This window comes from Sander lucioperca, chromosome 1 (assembly GCF_008315115.2).
Source record: "Sander lucioperca isolate FBNREF2018 chromosome 1, SLUC_FBN_1.2, whole genome shotgun sequence".
Classification (NCBI taxonomy): domain Eukaryota; kingdom Metazoa; phylum Chordata; class Actinopteri; order Perciformes; family Percidae; genus Sander; species Sander lucioperca.
Genome location: NC_050173.1, coordinates 33,206,413 through 33,234,098, shown reverse-complemented (window position 1 = coordinate 33,234,098; position 27,686 = coordinate 33,206,413). Strand labels below are relative to the sequence as shown.

General features: G+C 40.8%; 1 protein-coding gene across 2 annotated transcripts in view; it reads right to left on the bottom strand.

The window, feature by feature from the left end:
- Positions 1-6,344: 6,344 nt before the first annotated feature.
- Positions 6,345-27,686, bottom strand: part of LOC116052434 (protein diaphanous homolog 1) — a 102,254-nt gene continuing 80,912 nt past the window's right edge. For both annotated transcript variants that reach the window (XM_036002670.1, XM_036002669.1), the window contains 10 exons: positions 25,142-25,240; positions 24,887-24,981; positions 24,553-24,654; positions 23,964-24,203; positions 23,163-23,292; positions 22,905-23,028; positions 22,596-22,761; positions 21,938-22,070; positions 17,699-17,788; positions 6,345-7,603 (listed from right to left, as the gene is read on the bottom strand). In XM_036002670.1, coding sequence (XP_035858563.1) covers positions 7,419-7,603; positions 17,699-17,788; positions 21,938-22,070; positions 22,596-22,761; positions 22,905-23,028; positions 23,163-23,292; positions 23,964-24,203; positions 24,553-24,654; positions 24,887-24,981; positions 25,142-25,240 — 1,364 coding nt within the window. In that variant the 3' untranslated portion in view covers positions 6,345-7,418. The remainder of the gene's footprint in view (positions 7,604-17,698; positions 17,789-21,937; positions 22,071-22,595; positions 22,762-22,904; positions 23,029-23,162; positions 23,293-23,963; positions 24,204-24,552; positions 24,655-24,886; positions 24,982-25,141; positions 25,241-27,686) is intronic.

Below are 27,686 nucleotides of genomic sequence, written 5' to 3'. Positions count from 1 at the left end.
AAGGAGAAACAGAAACTATACATCAAAGCAACTCAACAGACAGGAATGTATATGGAGACGAGGACCAGACAAACGGACAGATTTCTGCACCAGACGGGTGAACAGTGTTTTTCTCTCTGCATCCTAGGGCTTCAGGGTGATTAGGGCAGCGCTGTGATGAGGGAGATGTCACTCAGCGGTGTGATGGCACAGCCAATCGGTTGACACTCACTGGCCCATGTTAATCGTCTGCTAATTGTGTGTCACATGAAGAGTGTTGTACAAGCAGCCGAGTAATTAGATTTTATTAAGATATGATGACCCAATGCAGGGAGATTCACATTGACACACTAAGATTCAGGCGTGTGAATGTAAACTTGCAGGCAAATTAAAAATGATGCAAATAAGATGAACACAAATATGCAGACGCATATTCAGCACATTCAAATATATATATATATATATATATATATATACAGTCATACATGTACTAACATTCAATAAACAGTTAAAGCTATTTTTGCATTCTTCAGGAGTCACTCAAACCCTGTTTCTCTGGAGTTGAAATGCCACAGTAGTGTGTATTTCTCTCCTGAAGCAGCAGGGAAGTTGAGAAATGGCCAATCTAAACAAATGAAGTGAGGCTTTAATCCACAGTTCTCAGAAATGGAGACTGAAAGAAGCCGTGGAGTGTACAGCCAAGTTAAAGACAAATGAAACACATTTATTTCAGAGCCCTGGCAATGTGGGTGCTAATAGCAGCCAAAAAAATGCAGGCGCAAACACAAAACTTTTGGGTCAGAGGAAAAGAAAAGAGAGAAGGAATAAGGAAATAGCAGGGGGAGAGGAAACATACATAATATAAAAGATAAAAGGTTGTGTGCATGTAAATCAATTGTCTTCTTCTCTCCACAGAGGTCACATCTTCACTTCCACCCTCCATTCCTCCCTCCCTTCTGGCGGAGGAGGCAGAGGGGTGGCAGATATGCTCCGAGGTTCACTTTGCTACCTGGAGACCGACAGCCTCCCTCAGCTAGCCAATCAGAGGCTGTGAAAAACAGACTCCTGAACCGCCATTGGTCCACTGCTCCCGGGAACTCATTCCACTATCAATAGCTGTGTCATTGTGTCGTCTGGCAGTGCTGAAGCCAATTATACTGCCCCCTTTCTTTGTTCAGACCGCTTTTCTCCAGCAGACCCCCTTCACGCATATAAGGGCATAGACGCACACACACACATGCAGATACACACGCATACAAATCTCCCCCGACTCACCAGAATGTCACAACGAGACTGAGAAAGTCTGGTGAGCAGGAGGGTCGGAAACTTCATAGTAATGAGACATCAATATAGATAAATCAACCCTATCTTTGACCTAACCTTAACTAGAATAAACCCAAATGAATAGAAGCATTTCTAACAGTTCATTTAAAATGACCCAAAACCTAAATATTTTAACTTTCAAACCTTAACCCTTAGCACAATTATTCTACTGGGTGGTATCTATGCAACTTATACAAATAGATATTGAAAAAAAAAAAATCCATTTCACTAATGATAACAATGACGATGGTTTCACTGTCATTATTAACCAATTGACATGAATATTCTGTCTAATTATTTGAAGAACAAGACTGCAGCCATGCTAGCAGCTCTATGAGGCTATACTAAATGCTAATGTCAGCATGCCAATATGCTCACAATGGCAACGCTAACATGCTGATGTTTAGCAGGTACGACGTCACCATCCGAGTTTAGCATATTATTAGCATGCTAACATTTGTCTATTAGCACTAAACAAAAAGTACACCTGAAGCTGATGTCATTAGTACTGCAGGTATTTGGTTATAAACTCAAGTATTTTACAAATTAAAAGTTTGACCCAATGATGACACTAGATAAAAATGTCAGGGGATCGGTTTTTACGATTACTCCTAAAAGGAACATGAATGTGTTTTTCAATCCATCCAATAGTCACTAAAGACCACAATTGCTGACCTCATGGTGGGGCAGCATTACATTTATTTCAAACAAGTAGGCTACAATTTCTAACTTTGACAATGTACACACAGTCAGTTGCAGACCATTGTGAGCTTCAGTGCAAGTCTATTAGAATTCAAACAGCATACCATGCTTTATTCACTAAATGTTTGACTATCTCGCAAAAGTGAAGGATAGCTGAAGATAGCTGAAAATGTTTAGTTACCACCCGATGACATTGGTGAAAAAGCATGGTGTGACAACAGTTGTACAACCTGTTGTAGTTAACATGGGCTTGCTTCATTGTAGTCAACAAGATGACCTCTGTAGTCTGTCTGCCTGACTTTGACCACTTATGACTCGTGTAACTTTTACAAACAATTTAGCCCTGTTAGGCCTATGTTAAAACACAGCTAACAGGATGACACAATATAGCCAAGTGTGGGAGCAAAGGACTTTAAATAAACAGCTATTGAAGAACAGTCAATGACCAAGAAGACCAAGAAGATATCCTGTCTCTTTCTTTCAGATACTGACGTGTATCTGATGTACTCTGCTGTGTAATTCAACAAACAAGTCAAAAACAGAGTTTGCTTTCTGCTTTCTTGCAGCTTGCAGTGGCTTACATGAACATTATGTGCTCACATGTTTACACAGCCATGTGTGATGTGTAAACACAGTCACAAGTATGAGTGTAACAGAGTACATACAACGCACACAGACACACCCACATAAGAACACACCGGCTACTCAGGGATGCTAATGTGCCAAACATACGCAACAAAGAGACAACCAAAAGGCAGCAGGTAGTCCGCGCTCAGCCGCTCCCACAGTGCTGTTGGTGTGAACAAATCATCTTTTTAATCCAGAGACATCCAGTTAATCATTCCATCACTACCAGCCTTCTATTCTCACTGTTTCAATCCCCCAACCTCTTTCACCTGCTCTACTATATGGGCATTTCATTCATTCTCAAACCTCCCCGCTGGTTTTAAATGCAACACTTCTCTCCCTGCCTCTTTTCCAAACTCTTGTAGTCACTCAAGCTCTCATCTTCAGGATTAAGGAAACATCTTTATGATAGTTTCCCATTTACTGTAAATCATCTGTATGTTGAAAGCTTTTCCCCACTTGCTTTTAAAAGCCTCCTCTTCCCCCTCCCTATGTTATCCTGACAATTCATTCATTCACAGTGGACTAGGCCTAAAAACAATTTCTTGAGTAAAAAAAAAAGGGGGGGTTGCATAGATTAAAATATGTTTTAGGCATTTTGAGAATGTAATTTAAACGTTTAAGTTTTATGAATTATTTATTAAATAGCCTATTATTGCGTTTTGTGCTGTTGCGATATCAAAATGTAGTCAAAAGATAGAAACTTTCTCTATTCCACAACAAAGCTATAAAACGACATCATCAGTGCAGTTCTACTACGCAGAGACACACAAATCACTTCAGGAACCATTATGTGGATAAAATAAGGAACACATGTGCACACACAGTAGAAAACAAAGAGCTGCTGGCCCAGTTTAGGTTTGAATTTGATTAGGATCAGATGCTCGAGAACAACTGCTTATGGTGTTTTCAAAGAGACAGTACGATGCACAAATGGATACAAAGAAATCAAAATGATGCACAGACATTTTGATTCACCATCGTCTTTATTGTCGAGCCAGAGTCATGTGTGTGTGTGCCCAAAGAAAGATCGTAAATGATGAAAGGAAGTTGGGGCTTTCTGGTTAAATTAACAGGGCAGTTAATGAGGTGAAAGGATGGCGGCAGCAGCAGCAGCTCAGGTTCACTAAAGAGCAGAGGCCTTCATTCACAGTGAACAGGAAAGCTAGTGGGAAATGGATTCCTTATGGAATGACTTCCAAAAGCAGAACTCATTATTTTCTCTCTGACATCAGAGATGAGATAACACGAAAAATGCTCCATTTAAAATGAAGAGAAACCATTTTGGGCTCTTTAAGTATGTTTAGATATTGTGACACCTAATTAAAATTATTGCTGGCATGAAAACAAAACTGTGGATCAGTCTTGACATTGGAAAATAGTCACATTTAATATTGTCTTACTACAACCAGAGCAGTGGACATCAGGTAAAAATGCTTGAAATTTGGAATAAAGCCTTAAAACTATGCTTATACTGAGGTACATTAGCCAGAAACTGAGTGCCCTATTCAGCTTTCCCTGCAGAGTTTCATTGCCCAATTGACAGCTTTCATTACCGACTCTGGGTGAGTTTATCATCTTCACTAACAGACTGACCTCTACACGGAGCAAATTCACTTTTCAGGTGGATTTAACTTACTGTAACAGTACCACCAGAGAATAAAGGACATGATTGATGCTTTTCTTTTTCCGATTTAAACAAAAAGCAGATGCAAAGGTTTCAGTCTGTACAAGCTGCAGCAGGAGAGAATATCTGAAAGATTTAGGAGATGTGGAAGGAAAGATGTTCAAAAAATGGAATCACCTTACCTTACAGAATTGAGGCCAGGAAACTTCTCTAGCTATTTTGGGCGTGCATCTGCATAGCCGCTGTGACACAGCAGGGTATTCCCATAACAGGCCTGTACTGGCTAGCTGACCACTACAGGGAGGAGATCGGTGCAAGTCATGACTTATAGTTTATATTAGGAAACCTTTCTGAGTCAATGCTGCTGTCGAAGAGAGGAGATACAAGCTGATGGTCTTAGTGATTGTCGGATTGAAGACTGGTGTGTTTCCTCTGAGTGTTAAAGCCACCGCATGTAAAGTGGGCTAGCATCCCTCTAAAGGTACAGGAAATCTCAAAGACAGTAACACTCACACACACACACTTTAATGTGAGAGATCATGTCTAACACTCAATTATGGAAAATGTCTCTGGAAACCCTGGTGCCATGAAAAAAATCCTGGAATTTATCTGTAAAAAATAACTAATTAAACTGTTTATTTATTCTTCTGCTGTCTTTTGGCAATACAATTAGCTTCACTACTTTTTACTGCACAATGTGTTTACATGAGAGAGAGAGAGGGGAGGAGAGGGGGGGGGGGTGAAAAGTATGGAGAAATGTGCTTTAAAATAATTCACTTTTGCAAAAATACAGGAACTGAGCTAGAAATTTCACACTGACATTTGATCATATTAACACGGCGACAGATGACGCGTACACTTTCAGCGTGACATGACCAAAGAATGAGCCAGTCACATCATTAAATGAATTAAGACATTTTAATAGTTCTGTGTAGCAAACAGAATGACTATGTGCATTATTCTGTATACATAGAGCAAAAAAAAAAAACCAAACATCTAGTCTCCATTCAAATACATTAAAATAACCAACTGTAAAAATTCACATAGAAAACAATCTCTTTAAAAAAAAATTAACAAAAGGAATGATTCAAATTAGAAAACAACAAATATTCCAGTGATGTTCTGATATCCTTTTCAGTTTTCTAAATCTGTCTCTCTTTAATGTAGAAAACAGCCAACTTTCAGCATGGTACACACATTCACCTGGCACTGTCTACCTGAAGAGATGGGCAGAATAATAAAACAGCACTCGTGTCTGGTTTAACTACATATACAACATATTTTGTGCTTGGGTGCATGGGGTTTTGCACTTAATTATTCTGTTACTGGATTAAAATTCAGCACCAGCACTTGATCAGAAAAAGTATTTCCACACCTACTGTCCTTGAAAACCTCATTTCTTTTTATGTTGTTGTTTTGAGAAAAAAAATAGATTTGGTTCCTTAAATGCTGAACATTGAGACCTATACAGATTTTCCTCAATCGCAGGAAAAAATAAGCACTGATCTCAAATCAGTGGGTTGATAAAGACCGCTGGAGTCTACCCAGTAGTTTTTACATCCTGAGGCTGGCTGAGTATCAGGGCTGGAGTACACACTATAGTATCGTGTTTGCATAGTTATAAATATTGCATGGAGCAGCTGACATTACCTCTCAGGATTCCTGTCGGATATTACACCACAACATAATGGCAACATGTCTGCTGATGGCTACTGCATACAAATAAGAACAAGGCCAGACATTCAGCAACTACTGTTGCAGTTCAGTGGGAGGGAAAGTGGACACGGACACACACACACACACACACACACACACACACACACACACACACACACACACACACACACACACACACACACACACACACACACACACACACACACACAAACTACGTGTCTCAGCAGTTTTGGGCAGTTTTCCAGTGTGCTATATCCTCAGCAGAAAGACCACAAAGCTGTTTATGAAACCTAGGATTTATGACAGCATGGTCGGTACCATACAGTAATTACAGATGGCAACACACACACGCACTCAAACCTAAATGCACAAATATACACATTTATGTAGGAAGTTGTGCACATATAACTAAATAAATGCGGCTTACTTCACACACATTCTTATACACAAACACACAGGCATGTAAACTGCTCAGGCTAGCTTTTGTATGGAAACACCCTTTTGAAAGTTTTTCTTTTTGGTTTAACTGACTGTGGAAGACTTTTCTCCTCCAATCTATCTCCACGTCCCTCTGGGGTTAATGGGAATGTTCATGTTCATAGATGTAGGCAGGTTTTCTTCATATAACTGTTGTGGGCACTTGTGGTATCTTAGACAAGTTTGTGTAAATCATCTCCATTTTTACGTAAAATCTAACTTATGCATGCACACCAGTGAACTAAATCCCTTCTCAGTAAAAAAAACACACACTTAAACACCCAGGTGATGACTGCTGTTGGACTGGCCCACACAGCAGCCCAATGTGAATGGTGACTGGACAAAACCTGGGAGTGAAATGACAAGACTAGATTTCTATTGGTTGGCACTTTTTTTCAATAACACAGAGAAATTATTAACATTTACAAACAGTAACATACAGTATACCAGGCAAATACAAAGCAATATGTTTCATAGTGTGAAAAAGCGCAAAGTGGTCTTGGCCTGGAACATCCAAAGAAAACCCTATGAAGCACCTACAAGATGTGCCAAATTCCAGATATCCCCAGTCTAAATTAGAGATTTGGAAGGGAAAAAAAACACAAAAAAGGGTGGATCCCTCCTGAGTCTTTGGAATCGCTCAAGATGCCCTTTGATAAATGACAAGTGAAACAAAAAAAAATAACATGAACAGATATGTGCACATGAAGAAAGCAATTAAATCTTTATGACAATGGCAAAGATCCAAAGGTTGATGACGAGGGACATCCATCCAGGAGTGGTGGCTGAGGTCAGAGCCCCACCTTCATCCTCTGCCACTCCCTGTCCTCCCAGAAGACACAATCAATACTACCCTAAAAGATGGTCCTGTTAAGACAAGGGTCAGGGAAACGGGGCTTTTTTCCTGTGAGCTAATCTCAGATTGATATTGGCCCCTGAAATGGCTATAAATACATCTGCATTTGGATATCACTGACTGAGTAAAAAAACTTTCTGCCCTGTGTGCCTAATTGGACCGAGAGAGCGTAGCCTCCAGTAACTCCTCTAATGACTCGGCTCCTTCTAGTTTAGGCTCCTCCTTCTCTGACTTTTTCTTCTTAGCAGGCAGTTTGCTGGATGAAGGCGCGTCTTCCTGCATCAGCTCTTTGGCCAGGATGTTGGTCACTGCATGACCAGCTCGTCGGTGGTTGGCTGAGAAAGAGAAAGACAGAGTGAGATAAACAAGTAAAGAGACCATAGCAATTTAGATGTCATGTTTATATCATAACAAATCCATACAGATATGTCAGTGCATGCCATGAAGAGACATATCTGATGTATGTGCTTAAGTATCATATCATATTTTCAGTTAGTCAAACAGCACCACATCCACAAACAGATATTTAACATTTCCACTGACTGAACACACAGTCACAAGCATGTGCCTCTGAGAACACCATAGACTTGTGTTTTGAATGATAAAACCGAAAATGGAAGCTCCCTTTCTTTCCAACATACACACACATGCATTACAATGACACACAAACACACAAATGGCTTAATGGTGTGGCTGTGTATGTGTGTGGATTAGTGTGGCATCTGGAGAAATTCACTGCTAATGTCAGATTAGACTCAACTTGATCTTGACAAAGTGGCAAACAAGAGGAAAAGAGGAAAAAAAAAAGAAGGTCTATAAGGGACATTTAGAGGAAGAGGGAATGATGGTATGGAGGAATGGTGAGTGTGTAAAAGCAAAAAAAGAAGGTACGACACCATGATGAGAAGGATGATTCATGCCGTGGGAAGATTACAGAGGCAGGGATGAATGAAAATGAGACGAACATGGATGGAGAGATCGAGTCAGAGGATGAATGAGCTGTAAGGAATGTCAGAAGGAAGGAAGTAGTAAAATCGATCAACACCCAAAGTGGATTCAGTGAGGAAAGATAAGAGACGCACAGAGAAACACAGCGAGTGTGACAGATTGTGCCCTGAGGATGCTGTCAAGTTCATTCTCCTACACACACACACACACACACACACACACACACACACTCCTGTGTGGGAGGCTAGCTGGGCAGCGGCGGCCATTTTGAATTATATAGGTCAGTGGGAGATTGTGTTTGCTGTTATGTTATGCCTGATGTATGTTAAGAACTTTGACGCTATGAATAAAAGGTTAACATAAGTACAGGACACATGTTCACACGTGTACACATGTTCCTGTTGCTACTGATGAGAAAACAAAACAAAAAACAGATCAATTCAACAACATCATGATGCAAACCAAAAGCAATACACATGCAAATGAACCATGGTAACAAACAGCAAACCAATATTTGACACATGGTTCTGATGGAGCAAAATAAACACACAAAAACACCAGTTACCGAACAGGTCTCCAGAACTAGCTGTGACAAAGACACAATTGAGTCTGGGGAGAAAGAGGAGGAGGATTTGGAGATTTAGAGTCATGTTCACAGTTGACTTGTCTTCTTTGTATGCAAGCCTCACCTGGACTGAAAAACACAGACAGCTGGGGTGTCAAATTATCATTTCACACACTTTTCTTGGAGAGGCACACAGATCGCTCTGCATCTCTTATAAACAAATACTTCAGAACACTATCTCTCTCTCAGTCAACTCTCAAATATGTCCTCCATATCTATTTTTGTACCTTTCCAAATCTCTCTCTCTTACGCATAACTTTCTAATTAGAAATTATGCAAATGACCCCAAAACCGATAGAAAGAGTGTGAGTCAGTGTGGGTGTTATTCTACGTGTACTGTGCTGAGCTTGTCCCAAAATAAAATCCAACCCACAGAGAAAAGCTCTTCAAAAGGCTGTCAACCCAGCTCCTCTCCTCTCTCATCCTCCTCCACTCCCTCTTGAGAGAGAAGACAGAGAGGAAGAAGAGAGAGGGGAATAAGAGTCAGGATCAGAGGGTTGTTGCATTGGAGGCAGCATGGGAAAAAAGATGCATTTAGACAGAAACCTGCAGATTAAAGTAATGACAGGAACATTCTCAGAAATGTGCAAATTTTCTCTGTATTTAAATATAGTTAAATTACATGAACTCAACCAGCCTCGGAAGCAAATACATCCCCTAACAGACAGGTTTCACAGAGCATACTAAGTTAATTTAAAATATCACATTACATAGATAACACAATAAATAAATGATAAGGCAATATTCTATATTGTTGTTATTGTCAACACACCCCATGAAAAGACCATAACCAACAATGTGTGTGTCCCTCAAAAGTTCCACAGTCTGTCTGTGGCCCTCAGGTCTAATCCTATCTGTTCCTACGAGGCCCTCCCAGGAAGTGCCATGGGGCCCAAAATGACTTGCCACAGACAAACATGGCAAAGGGAGATCTGTACATCAGTGCATACATTTTTTTGAGTATCGCACCCAACGCAAAATGACTCATTTCACTATGAAAATTAAATCCATTTGGTCCAATTACATTTGTAAAGTCTAGAAGAACTGCATGATTAAATCATTTAATCCCCATTCAAGTTAGCGGAGCGCTAAACCAGAGGTAGCTAGCTCGGCTGGCAGAAGTCCCTAGTGTGCCTGCTCTATGGGGGCCACAGTGCTGAAGCAGCCAAGTTACCATCCACTAAAAATCAAATGGAACGATCATGCAGCTCGTAGCTTTCAGGTGAGACTAACACCGGACCAGTCAGATTGAAAACTGTTGTTAAATATTGTATGGAAGGAGCTGTCTAACGTCTGAGAAAACAATCCTGATAAGAAACAAAGGATTCAGTGTTTTTGGAACTCGACCCACACTATGTAGGAATGAAAAGTCAGGATATCTCGGCCTCTGCTGCTTCGACTATGACCACTTTTTTTTTTTTAGCTGTCTCTTGCAAGCCTCTAAACCTTGTTGAAGTGCATCACAATAATCCACGGAGTACCCCTTTAACATGTGGCACTACAAAGGTGGAAAACAAGGAAATACTCAGCATGTGTATCCAGAAACTAGCTGTGATGTTGACTAAATGATCCATGCACTTGGCATGAAGCCTGGTGTGTGCAGCAGTAGGAAATGAGACGTCGGGACTCACAACAAAGACTGCTTTTGGGTCTGTTTACTGGTGGGCATGAGGTTGAATGAGTGTGTTTGCACATTGAGGGTCGATCAGTGGCATAAAGAGTGAAGGGAAAAGATCATCTGTAACACATTACACTCCAGGAGACTAAATAATGACTGCCTGATGAGGGAAAGAACGCTTTATTATACAGAATGTGAGTGTGCTGACCTTGTGAGGGGAATACAGGGAGAAGAGTGAGGAGGGAATTTGCAGACATGTGGGTGTAGGGCAGCTTGAGATGAGAAGCTAATAAGAACTAGCTCAGTGGCACCTGAATGAACAGAAATTATGAATGGTGTGATGCCAACTGAAGCAGCCATCTTTATTCTCTGATGTTAACAGTGCCACGACTAGCATGATGGTGTATTTGCAGATGTAGGCTGGACCTCCATCAGTGTCTCCATCTTAGCAGGGACTCATATTGCCCTCCTCAGGCCACATTGCGTAACACACTGCTGCTCTGCACTAGAGAATTGTGGGAAAGAGTGACGTCATCTGGCACCACTATTGGCTTGTTTGGGTTAGTATTAATGTGCCTTTCATGTCACTGAATGGGCTCAACTGGTGCATATGTGTGGCTTACTGGCATGCATTACATAAAAATTCAAATTGCACGCATGCATAAAAAAAAAAACTAAGAAATGTGCCCACTTGTCTAATGTATATAGCATCTTATCCTACGTTTATATTTTAGTAGTTTAGTATAATTATAGGGTATTCTAGTATAATATTAATATTGTGTATTATATATATATATATATATATATATATATATATATATAGTGCAGCTAAAGATTATGCCAATGTTTTTCCTTGTATTCTGTATTGAGCAAATTTTAATATATTTTATTTGTTGTGTTTATTTATTTTCCATTGATATATACAGTATTTCTCCCTTCTAATGTCTAGTCTATTGTCTCAGTAGGTGTTTAGTATGCGTGACATCACCACTGTTTCAGTAATGACTTGATTGATGAGTGCTCTCCTATTGGTCTGATCTATCGCCTCCTGTGTGTGTGTCTTTATGTGTGTTTGTGTGAACATCTGTGACAGCCCAGATCTCTACAGGGGTATTTTTTCCTATTTTTGTAGGAGCAGGCCGTCTGCAGAGCCAGCGTGTGCCTCTATTGTTGCTGTGATTGGTGCTTTGTCAGCTAGTTGCTATTGCAATTGGTTGTTCTGGCAAGGGTCATGACCCAGCAGATGGGTCTATAGTGAGTGTTTAGACACGTCATTTCTCTACACACGAGTCTTAAACTGCTTTAAACATACACACAAATTAGCCTAATGTAGCCAAGTTGACAATAAGTCTGTATTCATATGAAAGGAGAGACAGACTGTAACTTACTATCTAAAGCAGAGAGCCACAGTGTGATAGTGTTTAAAGCCTCTGAATACCCACGCAGATGATTATAGTTACTCTGGCTAATTAGACCTCTGCTCAGGTTTAAAGTGGGCTGGAGCTTAGATGGGAATTTATTAGGTCACAAATCTTTTCTACCAATAAGAATGATAAAACTGTAATTTGTCCTGCCCTAACAGGTGCAACAAAGCTAAAAGGAGACTCAGGAAGATGTCAATCAATCAGACTAAACACACCCACACAGTCCTAGGAAGAGGTCCAATCAGCCAGATTAACTGAAAACGCCTGTATGGGTGTTCAGGGCCTTTAAAAAAAACTATGCAAGGCTGTCTGTCTGCTGGAACGTAACGTGTCTGTTTGGGTGCATGCATTGGTATGCAAACATCAATGTGTCTTTGTATCGGCATGCAAGCATCTGGGGTGTGTGTGTGTTTTGTCTGTATGTGCTTAAAAGGGGGGTAGACAGACGGAGGGTAGACATCTGCGGATACCCCATTCAATCTGCTCATTCTATACACAACAAACACACACACACACACACACACACACACACAGTGAGATGAGGTGCAGGTCAAAGGTGAGGAGATATATAGCCTCTGCAGCCTCGTGGCTTTCCATTCAGTCACAATGCCGTGACACAATAAGCATGACAACACAATCAAAAGGCCCTTAGCAGTCCTTTAACACAAAGTTGGTGACGTTTGCAGTCACCACAGCTGTGCCTAGATAAAAGTAAGAGGGGAAGGTACGGACACACTTCACATAATGAAAACCAAAACATGCACAATAGTGGTTACTAGCTCCAAACAAAAATAATAATATCAGCAGATATAAAAATGTTGCCTATATTTTAAGGATACACACTCATAGCATCCTAAAACCATGCTTTTAAAACCCTTAACACATCTACAGTAATATATATTTGAACGTTATTGCAAGTGTAACTTTTTAAGTGTTCATTTTTGCTTGGCAGAGAGAGTGCCGTTATAATGTACTGTAAATAAGGTGGTCATAGAAAGTTGGTAGCAGTTAAAGTTCTGACAATTGACAATTTCAAACTGTGATGGTGTTGACTGTATGATGTCACACAGGTCAGCCCCAGAGCACTGATAACATGCTCGCAAATTTCTAGCAGGTAGTTTCACAATATGTCACGCAACTTGGGTTTGATATAAATTTCTGACTTTTCAAATTGTATTCAAAGTTGCAGCCTCTTATGTTGATGGGAATTACTTGTAAATGTATTTGCAACAGGATATGAATGTACAAATAGTTCAGTAACCAGTATAATGTGTGCTCTACTGTGGCCCAAATTTGACGTAAGATTATCGACAGATGTAATGTAGTCAGTGGGCAACAGGTCAGGTGTTTGGGGATGAGACACAGTATGCAGTATATTTTACATCCTTTGGTTAGAATCAACATTTCCCTGTCATTTGAACCTTTCCAACACCCATGTTTAACTTTTAAATAGATCTTTTACCAATAACTGCAAACCCATATACATAATAAGCACACTATTACGTTACTGTGACAAAGTTGCAACAATAGTCTATTTTTACCTGTGATATTTGTATAATGTTTCTATTTTGTGGTACATTATGTATACATATGTACTGTTGCCACAATAGGCCACCTTAGAAGTTGTCCTCAAAGCGTTTAAAAGCGTGGCCGGGTTCGCTCAGTTGGTGGAGCGGGCGCACATGTGGAGAGGTTTATTCCTCAATGCAGAAGGTCCAGGGTTCAGGTCTGACCTGTGACAATTTTCTGCGTCTTCCTCCCCTCTCCTTAAACCTTAAAGGCCCTATGACATGCTGCTTTTTGGATGCTTTTACATAGACCTTAGTGGTCCCCTAATACTGTATCTGAAGTCTCTTTCCCAAAATTCAGCCTTGGTGCAGAATTACAGCCACTACGAGCCAGTCCCACAATGAGCTTTATTTAGTATGTGCCATTTCTGTGTCTGTAGCTTTAAATGCTATTGAGGAGGAGAGAGGGGGGCCAAGGTGGAGGGTGGGGGTGTGGCCTTGACCAGCTTGCGGCCACGGTTGTAGCTCTATTTCCTCATGGGTGGGCCAAATTCTCTGGGCAGCTGTGGGTGGCGGGCAAAGCAGAGAAAGGGGAGGTAACCTTTCCCCTTATGACATCATAAAGGGAAGATTCCAGATCAGCCATCTGAGCTTTCATTTTCTTAAAGGCGGAGCAGGATACCCAGGGTTCGGTTTACACCTATCGCCATTTCTAGCCACTGGGGGACCATAGGCAGGCTAGGGGAACTCATATTAATGTTAAAAAACCTCATTAAGTGAAATTTTCATGCCATGGGACCTTTATTTTCCCCCCTTTTTCCCCCACCACTCTGCTGTGAGAGGATTGTTGTGTCCTCATTTAATTGCCCTCCTTTGCTCCTGACTTCATCTGGACGATGCTGATTGTTATTAAACAGGTTTGATAATTTCCTCAACAAACAGCAATTGAACAAGCTGAATTCCTGAACTCTTGAGACATTACGTATGTTAGTATAGACGGTAATGTGAGATGCCCTCTGATAAAACAACATCTGGGTCTGGCTGATCTGATCTACCAAAATATCTTTGTAATTCAGCTTTTGCAGCTTTGTATCACTTCTTTTTTTATTTTCTTATTTCTGACAAAGACATACTTGAGTACGAAATAAGACTTTCAAACTCAGAATTAGAAAGCTATGAGCAGCACCTTAAGGCAGCAAGATTCTTCTACCAGATTAAAAATAGGGCAGAAAGTCTAAGTGATAATTCTGGGCACTGGTTAATGTAGGACAACCTGTTAGAAATGGGTTCATGAATATTTATACATTTCTGGAACTAAGAAGAATATGCTTGTTGCTACTTGATTTGTGTTAGAGGGTTGACAAAAACTGTAAAAGGTAACTCTCTGTGTATTACATATGGGCATAAAGTCACTGGTGATTTGAATGACATAAGTAGATTTTTTTTTTTTTCACATTTTAGAGGAACTCTTATATAATGCTTAATTCCATTTAACATTAATACCCTCAATATATTATCATGTCCTACATGAAACCGGGCATCTTGACACTAACATTATCCCTGATTAATACTCCAGTTACATTAAATGCAGAACTAATTAGCCTAAGCACCTGTTTTTATTGTAGGTAATTATGTTGGGATATCGAGCAACTGAAACTCCTCTGTTAATGTGTGGCTTCATTGTGATGTTGTATTCTCATGACCCCTCCACTGCTTTGCTTATTTATAGATCCTTCAAGCGGATGAACCTTTGTTTTGTGTTTGCAGGCGCATTACGTGACATCTGATCAGTAATATCATTGAACACAAGAGTTCAAATCAATTGTATTTTAACTGCATGGGAAAGTAATTAGAGTGAGATTCGATAAGCAACTGGTTCAACTGGCCTTAGGGCTAGTTAAATACCATATCTCTCAATCAGTGAGAGATGAGGAAACATCTCTTTTTCCTAGTGCTGTGGTTCCTTGATATTGTGTTGTGTTACTAATGGGCACAGAACAAATTAAGTCTGATTTGTATCCACCTTTCTGTTCTGTATGCAGCAAACTGTATTGATGTATTACAAATTATGAAGTAAACACTAAAAATACTCTGCTTGCTTACTCATGAGCTAGATAGAGGAGTGTTTTTAGTCTGTTCATACAGGCCGCCTGTGGCCACAGTACAGCCAGAGACAGGATGTCTCTCCTACTTCAGCTCCACTAAATTAAGACCTCTGACTCCACCACCAGTCAAAGACACGCTCCTATTGTGTGGATAAAGGACTTCCCGGGTGTACAAAGCAAAGTGGGTAACTGGAAAGGAGCAGCCTTTAAACATAAGTGAGTAAAATATAAACTCCTAACAAAGCTAAGATTGCCTAAAGACCACAGCAGGGCTTCACGCCCTCCACATCAGCCATGGAAACCCTGAAGTTTGGCAAAAGAAAACAAAAATGACAAGACGGAGGGAATAGAGGAGACAGGGAGGAGGCACCGAGCAGAGATGTGATACATACAGCCACTTATATTTTCCTTCTCTTTCCTCCCACAGACAAGTGTGCATAGGGTGTAAGGCTCTCTCTCCCTTTCTCTCTCTCGAACACACATGTTAAGGTATTTCCTGTTAGGAGTCTGAGGTGGCCAAACAGTATTATGGGTGACTGACTGAGCCCTCAAGTGGGCCCCATTTTCTCTCTTACAGTACTCCTGCTTCTCCCTCCATTTCCTCTTTTCACTGTTGTCTCAGTCTCAGTTTAGTGGTGATGAGCCTGAGCTGTTTGTGATTAAAGAAAGTTTGCTGCAATTTTCTCAGTGTGACTTAGTGGACCACTGAGGACCACTTGTTACAACGCCAGTTTAATTGCGTTGGACGATTACTGTTAACTGGCTACATAAATGCATTTAGTGATTGAAAGAAAAAAAAAGAAAGAATGGAAGATGAAAGACGTAAAAAAGAAAGAAAATAAGAGTGCAGTCTACCCTCTGGCTCTGTGCTATTCCACTCTGGAGCAGTGCTTCACATCTGGCTTCTATTGAGGGAGGTATTGGGTTGCACACGCTCGTCCCCAGCCTCTCTTATGTGTGAATACTCAAACCACACATGAATGCATGTGAACAAACACACATACAGGCTCTCTCTCTCAGTTAATGGGCACCGGACACTTTCCCGCTCACATGGTTACACACAAGTTTCCTAACACAAGGTATCGTATTACAAAGTTACTATCCTAACAGCTCACACTGCCTCATTTTCATTTGTATGGTCTTACCAGGACACATTTTCCACAAGAAAACAAAAAGGAGGGACAAAAAGTGAATGTAACTGGATTGGGCAGTGGGATACACAGCAGAATAAGTAGCTAACCAGATTACGAGCCGGTCTCTATGAGCTTACCGACTGAACAACATGACCTGAATGAAAATCAATACAGACTGGATTTGGGCTGAGGAGTAAGTCCTCATATACAGGACATGGACTTCTGGCTGGCCCAGTAATGACAAAAACGTTCATATTTCTTTGTTCCAAGATAAAATAAAATACTTTGAGTTAAATGAGTTTGACACTGTAGATGTTATGATATATTTTCATTTACACATTTGCAGTGAGTTGGGGTTTCAAACCCTACCATAAAACCTTTTGAAAACCATTTGAAAAAGGTGTCTACTGTGTAAATTGCATTTTGGACCATGTCTCATTCAAAGGTGAGCACAGGAACTTTCCCTCTTCAGAAGATTAATTCTGGTGTCAAACTCTGCACAGGCATGATTGTATGTGAAGTAACAATACTTTAATGATTCATATTTTCTTCATATTTTAGCCAGTTGTTTTTTCCCCTATTGCCCTTTCACTGATGCCACTTCCTTAAACTTTATACCCACAGTATGGTTTATCCTCCTTAGCTCTACATTCATATTTGTCTTATATTTTCCTATTCCACAACCACACCCTCACCAGTTGTTCCTCTCTAAAGTGTCCTGATGCCCACACCCTCCCTCTTCTTTTGTTGTTGTGCCAGCCATTGGTGGAATTGGCTTTGCCCCCATGTAGCCATGGCCAGAGAATACAACCACAACCCACAGTCTCTGAGCCGTGCAACAGATGGAACAGAGACATGGGGAACACAAACAAGTCTGTTGTTGTGTGGTGACAGAAGCATAGAGACAGAGAGGAAGAGAAATGGAACTAATTTGTCTCATTCAGTATAGTATGCATACCACTAATGTGTGTGAAAGGAAACAGAAATTTGTAAATCAAGTAAGACGTGAAACTTTGATACATCTGCATTTGTTTTGTGAAGATATATGGCTGTGCTTGTGTACAAGTACCTGCTTGCCGTGGTCCTCTCTTTCTCCTGAAAGCAGCGCCGGACTGCAGCGCCTCCAACAGGCCATCCATGATACCAGTTTCATCATCCTCTGTAAACATAACAGCAAAACATCAGCAACACATCAACAAGCGCTGGATTAAATCAACATTTGGAGTCTTAACTTTTAATCATGTCATACACACGCAACTCTATTATCGCAACCATGTTATTTTCAATCAATACAACCCTGACATATACACTTATTTTCTTTCACAACAACAGTAGAGGGATTGGTGGTTTTTCTATACCCTCTACCTATCTCTATTTCTCTCAGATACGCCAACACACATGTGGGCAGGGAGGTTATTTACCAGCCACGTGGCCATGTGGGCAAATTTGCTACATTAACCCAGATAGGCAGTGACCTAGTTCAGCTACTGTCTCTGCTAAGGGCTACACACTACACTTTCAGGGCGGTAACCTCTATAACACTAACACACACACACACACACACACACACACACACACACACACACACACACACACACACACACACACACACACACACACACCATTAAAGCCTAGTATGCTGACTGGAAAGGAACCTTGTATCTGTGTACAGGTACAGTTTGTATTGGTGGTCTTGTTGTTTGTGTTTGTTTACATCCACAGTGTTTGTCTGGTAGTCTTAAATGAAGGATCAGGGGAGGGGCAAATAAGGGGGGGGGTACTCCATGGCAATGTTGCTGTGTGTACAAGTGTGTGAGTGTTGTCATGATTGTTTTGTGGGCAGGATTTAGTGGCACAGCTCAGCACTCAGGCAGATGGTTTTAATTAGTTTTACTTGAATCTAAAAAGAGACAGAGGGCTCTGGAAAAGGGGGCAGTGAGGTTGGGGGTTAAAGGTTTTATGTCGTCACCTACCCAACCCCCGAACACATGAACACACACGCACGCACGCACACACGCACACACACACAAATCCTGCAGTAAGCGATGAAGCAGATGGCCTGTGGTCTCGCCTGTCACGTCAGAGAAAGTCTCCACACACACACACACACACACTCCACAGGCCTTCCACAGCTCACATACACCCCTCAATGTCCATGTCCTGGAACTGCACAGATAGACTAGAATGATATAGGCCACGTTTTTCTCCTTCCGGGGAAACACATCTGGCCCATATCCACTCACACTAATCACATGGTTGGTGGAAGCACACAGATACACACATCTATGTGTGAATATGTACTGGAGGCAATACAGGGACCAAACAATGACCTGAAAGAGACATACTGATGACAGAGTGAACTCCCAACTAAAACTAGAATGTCCTACGGCCAGTGCACTGTATAGCATTATAGATACAGCTCTATAGTGTTTTTGTGTGAGGGTGGCCTTGGGAAACAATATTTCATAAAGCCAAGTATTAAAATCTTCTTTATCAAAGGGAAGCTTTACAATGTTGTGTTTGTTAGTGATTAGTAATGGAGCTAATAATGGGGGGAAACCCACTAGTGGGTTCAATCACTTGTTGATAATCATGTGCTCTTGTTAATTCACATGATTTTGGTGTGGAACACATATCTGGTTAATGGTGTTATTATTGAGAATCAATATATCATCAATATCGAAACTGTGGTAGCAATATCAGACTCAGTACAACAATGGCATGGATTGGGAGCAGCACAAACATGCACACCCTTTACACACATACAACTATAGTGCACGAAACAAACTGCAAGGTATTGCCTGGAGCAAGTAAGAACATAAGACGGATTAATTAGTGTAACAGCATTAGATCATGAGCTCTTAAAGATGTCTCTTTGGATCTGATCTACATTGGATGCACACACACATTGACAGGTTCTATATGGCACGCACACACACACACACACACACACAGAGGGAGGACAGTATCTTGCGTGGAGCAGTAGCACCCCTAATGGACGCTCACACAATAACAGATGACAGGACATGAATGGAAAGATTTAGAGAGAAGAGAGGAGTAACAACACACGCAGAAAGATAACAGAGAAAAGAGTATGAGAAAGAAAAACAGTATTCAAGTGGGTTGGTGACTGGATTTCTATGTTCCTAATGTGCCATGATCGTGTCCCTCTCTCACAGTGGCCTGGAGTGAGGCAGGCTACCAAGGCTTATCCCATTTCATCCCCCCTCTCACCATGTGCTTTTCTCCTATCCTCATCTTAACAGAGACAAGAACACAGTCTAATCCTCAAGAGAGCATCTGCTGCCCTACTCTCCTCCTTCCCCTCCCCCACACTACTCCCTCACTTGCTCTCTGTGTAGAGCACGAGCACTCCTAGTGGCAGTTCCCATACCAGCATCTGTGTGGGTGTGTTAACCACACATGCGCACACCCTTTGCCACATACATAAAATCACACAGCGTCACACAATCTTTTACAGACAGTACTGACACCTAGCTGTAGAAATGAGGAAAAAGACAGTTGCTAAGTAGTCTGGCATGTTTCCAAAGATGATTGTATGACAGCCAGGGATGGATTTTTCATTACAGTAGTAGACAATATTATCATATAAATCAGAGTAAAGATCTTACTTAAAGCACAGATGGTGAATGTGGACTTTGGGTGTGGCAGTCTGTTACTCTGATTACTGAACTTCTATGTTTCATTAAAGCCAAATAAAGCAACGTAATAGGACTTAATGTTTAGATGATCAAAAGATGAAATAAGTAATAATCTACAAAGAATTTAGAAGGATCACTTAGTCACAATAATTACCATCACATGCTTAACACATGTCCAAAGTAAAGCCCCAGTGAGTGAGCGTCTGTCTGTCTGACTCTGACTCACACAGGAATGACAAGGCCACAAAGTGCAAACACACACTGACCTTCCGGGGTTTAACCAACAACTGGGATATAATGTTTACAAAGAGACAGAAAGTGAGAAAGAGGAACATTCAGAGAATTCATGAGAAAGTGAGATTGTGTGAGTTGAAAGAAAAAATGGAACAACGAAGATGTGAGCGTGTGAAAGTGTAGCTGCTGAAAACAATCTTGATGATGGTTATAAACAAATACAGAACAAAGACCAGGTGTGTGAATGTCAGATTTGTGTGTGGTTGAATTTAAATAGGGAGGGTGTTGAATGACTCCCGGCTACATGGGCAGTCAAATATGCCACCTGTATGTAAATGATCTCTAGTGTACACACACACACACACACACACACACACACACACACACACACACACACACACACCTTTGATGCACTATTATGTTCCATTGGTGCATGCCTCTAGAGGCATGACATTTGACTAGCTTACTTTCCACCACAAAATGTCTGTTCCATACTTTAAACACAGAGACAACATATTCCAAGTGGAACCTCGATGCTCGCTGTGTCTTTAAGTGCCCTTTAAATGAACGGCAGGCGAGGGTAAGGAAAAAAGAAGAGGGAGTGATGGAACAAAAGCAAGAAAGAGAGGAGAAGCCAGCTGGAACATGTAGCACTAGGAGAAAGGCCAGAAAGACACACACAAAACACTTTTTGGCCAAAACAAGGGTTTTCCAACACATAGGCAAAGAAAATCAAAAAGCATTTTGTAACACACATTCATGCACATAGACAAAGGCAGTAGAATATTTTGACTGTTGAGTCCCAGGAGAACATGACTGGAGCCAGAGTGAGAAGGAATGTACTGAAACTAGGTCACTGTCTGAGAGTAGTGGGGAAAAGTGCCTGTGCATAAATGTGTGTCTGCAAGGCAGGATTTGAGTGTTAACTGTGTGTATACGAGGGTGAGCGAGCGAGAATGTGTGTGTGTGTTACACACAGGACAATATGCTGCTAGCATGTTTTCGAAGTGTAACAGCATCTCATAGAAGAGTGTAAATATGTTTTTGGTGATAAAGAGATTTAGGCATCATTTCAGTTCTCTTTTATGGAGGCAAATCCCTCATTCACCAGAGGAGTGAAAGAGGTCAGGAGGCTCCTTACATACATCCTCCTTGTGCTCACTTTCTGTGGAGCTTATTGTTACTTCCTTACATCAAAACACAGGTCATCAACATTAGATTAACTCTGGTCCATAAATACTGGTGGGTTGTTCTTCTACACACAGACAAAGACACACATACAAATATTCCACAGAAGCGTGGACTCTGACTGCCCCCAACTGGAATCTGAGGGAAATACAAACAGAGTAGTGGAGTATTTCTCTCTCACGCAGTCACACACAGGTAAACAGATATGATCCAGCAATTGTGACCTGCGTTGATGTCAAGGAGCTGGCTCTTCTTGAGTTTCTCCTCCTTCTCCTTCTCTGCCTTTTCCCTGGCCAGCTTGGCCCTCTTGAGCTTCTCTTCGGCCTCCTTCCTCTTCTGATTCTCCTTTACTGCTTGCTGGTGAGGGAACAAAGTGAAAAGGATATCACACAGTGTATGTATGCAAATTAAGATCAAGTGTTTGGTGTGGATAACTCAGTGTGAAAAGTACGAACGTGATTCTGAAAACAAAATTCAAGAAGACAGATGTATGATGGAAATGATTGATATTTGTATATGTAAACATAACTTCAAACCCATTGGATGGCAGTTATCCACAGCAATTGGCAAAACAAGTTACCTCCTGTGGGAGCCCTCACGAACAGGCACATTTACAGTTGATGTGTAAACTGACAATATAATGGAGTCGCTCTCTTTCATTATTATGTCAATACAAACAGGTGTGCAGCCCTTTTTCTCTTCCTGGTGTGACACGTTCATCTTTCCCTCTTACATCTACTTAATGTTTTTCCGACTCCACTTGTGTGTAGATCTTTGCACTCTATGTGTAAGAGTTTAATTTGCGGATGGTGGGTACAGACTGAAAACCACATCTGCAGATCAGACTTAGAGTTAGTTCATTCACATGCATAAAAAACACACCTGGAACATGTTTTTAAAGGTGTTGAGGTCCCCAAAGAATTCCTCTACGGACATTTTTCTCGGGTCAAAGACAAAGTACTCTCCCAGGTCGGTATATTGCTTCTCCATATTCTTGTGCAGTAGATCCAGCTTCTCAAACTGCTCATTGGCAGTACCCACAAAAACGTAGAAACATGGTGTTAAGGAATAAAGAACATACATCAAGACCTCAAGATGACAGGTCATAAAGATCTATGGCTTGAATTTTTATATAAACAGACTGTTGCCTAAATAATTATATGACATATGTAACTGAATAAAGAGGATATTGTCATCTTCTCCACAAACAGGTCCTTGTCATTTTGTGGAGGAGGGAAGGTTTCCAGATCTTTTTCCAGGCTCTTGATCTGACGGCCCATCAGCTCAAGGTTCTTCTGAAGTGTCTCTGCAGAAACTGCAGGAAAAACATTAATGATGCAGAACACGTAGCTTAGTTGTTTTCATATGACCACAAAAATGAGAGCGCACTGTACATGCATGATACTATGTAGGGATGGAGACGTATAGACGTCAGGTGGGCTCATGTACCTCTGCTGGCCTTTTCCACATGGATGAGCTCGTCTGTAAAGCCCATGACCTCCGGATACTGCTCCTTGCACACATCAGCGAGGAAATGGAGCAGCGTCTGCTTCAGATCAGCTGATTTGGTGTCACGCAGCTGATTGGGAGAAGGATTGATTTAAAAATGGCACACTGAAAAAGCAACCAATCAAAAGTATTTAATGTCTGCATGTGCTGTCGGTGTTGCACGCTTTTCTGTTTACAGATATGTGTAAATGGATATAGAAATAAGATATGGGTTTCCAAAATTCCAGCATTTATGCACTTGTGCCCATGTTGCCTATTTTACATTATGAAAGATAGAAATACAATAAAATGAATAGTAAAGACCACTGGTGTTACACTAACTTGGTGTAGCATCATTGTACTGATGAAAACGTTATGGGGCCATCTGTACATGTTTATATCTATGGTATATATCCTACATACCTAAAGCTAATATTAAAAAGATATAGGGGAAGAGATTATGCTATTGTTTTTGTTTAGTATGAGACTACAATTCAATGTTGAAAATAGCTGAAGCCTAGCATAGCAAAGACCTGGAGAGTGAATTGATTTAGAGTTTTCTGTTACTGTGATTACACTGCAGGTAGGGCACTGTTTAGGTGAACGCTTTACTCTTATGGGAACCAGTCTTATGTAATTTACTACACGTCAGCATTTTCACACTTGACCTCCAAGAAGTACACAAAGGTAAGACTAAAGGCCTTTTTTAGTGTGTGTGTGTGTGTGTGTGTGTGTATACACTATGCCTACAACTCATTTTACCTTGCACAGGTATGATATGGAGAAGCCAAATGCATTTCCATTGCGCGAGCCAGCATTCATATAGTTCCCGACAAGGAGGATGATCTCGAGCAGCTTGGTGAAATTCTGGCTTTTACAAAGCTCCTCACAGGCTGCTGTCACAGACACTACATCTGGCTTGATGTTGTTCAGCTGCTCCTCAAACTGCAGCTTGAACAGGATGGCCTGAAGCCGTGGCATCAGCCGCTTCACGCCGGACATCTGGAGAGAGAAAAGAGGGACCCATTGCCGATATGTTTGTTGCCACATAGATTGTGTGTGTGTTTGTGTGTGTGTAGTTATGTGTGAGTAAAGGGAATTTCATTTATTACTCACATCTTCCACAGTTGAACAAAGTGGTCTGTGTTTAACAGCATTAGGATTTTCCATGTGTCTAATATATTGACAACGGTATGACTATCTCAGTAATTCAACACTTTCTATGCCTCATTTGCCATTACACAAATTTCCCTGCTATGTTTAGTCTAGCTTAGCTAGGAATTCAAACTATACAGATTTTACAAATACAAAATTGTCTGTTTTGCATTTGTGTGTGCGTAAGTTTTCTTACCACTACTCCAAACTGCTCGGACTCAGCCAAGTCATCATATTCATCCTTCATCTCACCCAGGACACTCAGCTGCTCTGTTGCTGGCAGTAGTTTGATCAGGTTCTATATGACAATGAGAGCAAAATCTGGAGACACTTGTTTGTGCTACTTACATGTGTCCAAAACTACTTCTTAAGAAAGACACATTAAACTGATCTAGTCTGAAAAGGACCCTAGAGATAAATACGAGGAAAACAAATTTTTCATGACCTACACCATACTGTTAGAATGGTAATAAATGGTTGCTCTTACAGACACATATCTACTAAGACAGGGGCAAATCTGAGCTTTGTACCTGAACCATGGACTCTGTGATGACCTTCTCATTAACCTCCAGGATAGCAATCTTGATCTCCTCATACGGGAGACGGAACGATCCCAGGAAAATGGCTGTATGAGCAAACACAATGAACAGCACTTATTAAAATCCATTAAGAATTTAGTTAAACACACTTTATCGTTGGCATTTCAATAAAGGTGTAATGCATTTAAAGAGCAGTGTCATTGGTGTGTGGGTATCAGGCTTTTAAACAGATTGTAACAGACTTACAAAGGTTCTGTGAACACTTGGAGTCGAGGATCTTTAGTTCCTTCACTTTCTTTTTCTGTGCCGGCTTATTTTCATCTCCGCCGTTCTGCTCCTTTTTGGCTGGAGAGGTGGAGAGAGAAATGGGGAGGGTGGTGGAAGTATTCAGAGGACAGAAGAACGAGATGACTTTGTTAGAAATTGCATTTCTTGGTAACTTTCTTAACATGAGATGAGTAGTACAGCTGGATATGAACAGAAAGTATGTTGGAGAGAAGGACAGTAGTAAATGCAGTGGGTTCTGTAATAGAAAGAGAAGTGGATAAGAGGGATGGATAGAGGGCTGTGATGGCTATAAAGACTGACAGACTTGGCATGGCCTTCACTTTTTCCATTCCATCCCAACTGTATGGTGTCATGGAGGCGTTAGGATTATTGTATCAGTAGCCTTGGGTATGACGGAACTGCTATGAAATGGCTGTAACACTGGGGGAAAAACATCCCTGGTGTGTGTGGGCCTGGTAAATACGGTTGGACGTTTGTCAGCTGTAAGGCATTTAGAGTTTGCAATCCGCTTACACACATGCATATACAGTACATTCTATCACATGCACACAATTGACAGAAACACTTCACATTAAGTCGTCCTGACAAGGTCAGGATTGAAACTGTAAGGATGTGTCAGTGTGTGGGGGTTAATGTGCACTGGATGAGAATTAGGAGTGAAAGATGAACAAGCACATGGGTTTGACCACATGCTAGCCCACTGTACACAGCCACATCAGATCTGAGGTCAGCAGAGCACTGGATGTCACAGCTGTCAATATTATATACTACTCATACTCAATTTGAATTCATGTGAAAGTACAGTAACAATTATTGTTTGTCATGATTAGTGCAAACTGCTAAAATCATTAGTTGATCGACAAATAAACTGACAAATCTGACAACTGTTTGGTCATTTAACAAACATGTTCTGGTTAGAGATTTTCAGGAGTTTTTTGTATTCAATTTATATTAGAAAGGAAATGCCTTATTAACTGTTGGTCAAAATATATAATTTTGAGAGACTGCTTGGGCTGAGGTAACTTGAGAAGGGCATTTTACATGTTTTTGGACATTTCATAGACAACATCTCAATATTAATTCATAATTAAAACAATTGTTGGTGGGGGCCTTAGCTGTAATATAAATAGCAATGGGACAGATAATGGAAAATGCCTATGAGTATGTCTCAGTACCACAAATATTCCTGTTCAACAAGTATATAAAAAAAAATCCTATAAGAAACAATGACCTCAACCATTTCTCATGCCTTAGTTCTTTCTGTATAGCTAATAGTTGATAAACACTTGATGAGCTATTCTGCACACGTTATTTCCAGTCACTCTTTAGACTTTGTCTTCTTTTTATGTGGCCTTGTCTGTGTCTTGTCTTTGTAAAGACCAAACAGGAAACAACAATCACTGTCTGAAAAACAGACAGCATGAGTGCTGGTACAGGATGTACAGTATGAGTATGCTGTCTCTCTTTGTCACTTTCTGTCTGAGACACACAGATAAACAATAAATATCAAAATTAGACCTTGTGCGCTGAGCAGCCCACCTGTTTCCACTGCCCGGTGATGACCTCATGTAATGACATCAGAAGCTAAAATGAAGTGTTTCACTACAACAGACAAGGCTATCTGGACTGAAACTACTGTAACCACTGTAAAACAATGACTAGATGCTGTAGAGACAGACCTTCTTACCGCTGCTTAATTACTACAGTGTTACTAAAATTCATTATCAAATGTAATTTAGTTTTACCTAACCAGCTCTCTGTACTCCATGTCACACTCATTCCACCATCTTTCCCCACAATCTGTCCACATTCAACTGCAGTTTGTTAGATAAGTGGAAAATAGTCTCATTCAAACAGCAACACTGTAGGTATTCTCCACATAAGACACGATAGCCACTACAGCATAACAACTCATTCATCCATCTGTCCATCCTCCCATTTGTCCAGTCAAACAGTGCTTTGTCTCTGTGAGAGGCCAATCAGTCGGATAGTCTGTTAACGAGTCCAGGCCTCTTAATGAGCTCTTCATCTCTCCATTTAGAACACACACTTCCACACAAAACAGTCAGTCAGTCAGTCAGTGGACTGTCGCCTCAATAAGTCCCATTGTTTTACTCAGCAACAGCTTTATGAAACCCTTCTCTCAGAATTTACAATCACTTGTTTCTAAAGTTTGACTCAAACCTTAGGGCAACCTGATCTGTTTGAACTCTGTTCTTCTACCGTTTGCATATCATTTGTGTTACAGTATATCCGTATAATCAGCTGTGTGTATCACTACCGTGAATCAATAATACTATTGTGTGTCTAACACTCCAGCCATATTCCCTGCTGAGAGCAGGAAGCAGAGCAGGAAATCAACCATTACACACACACACACACACACACACACACACACACACGGGGTAGGAAAATCCACCAGGACATCTGAGAGGAAACAACATAAATATCTTCGCACAAACATATAAACACAGCAGGTCACAGCTGACAGGTTAGGAAGAAA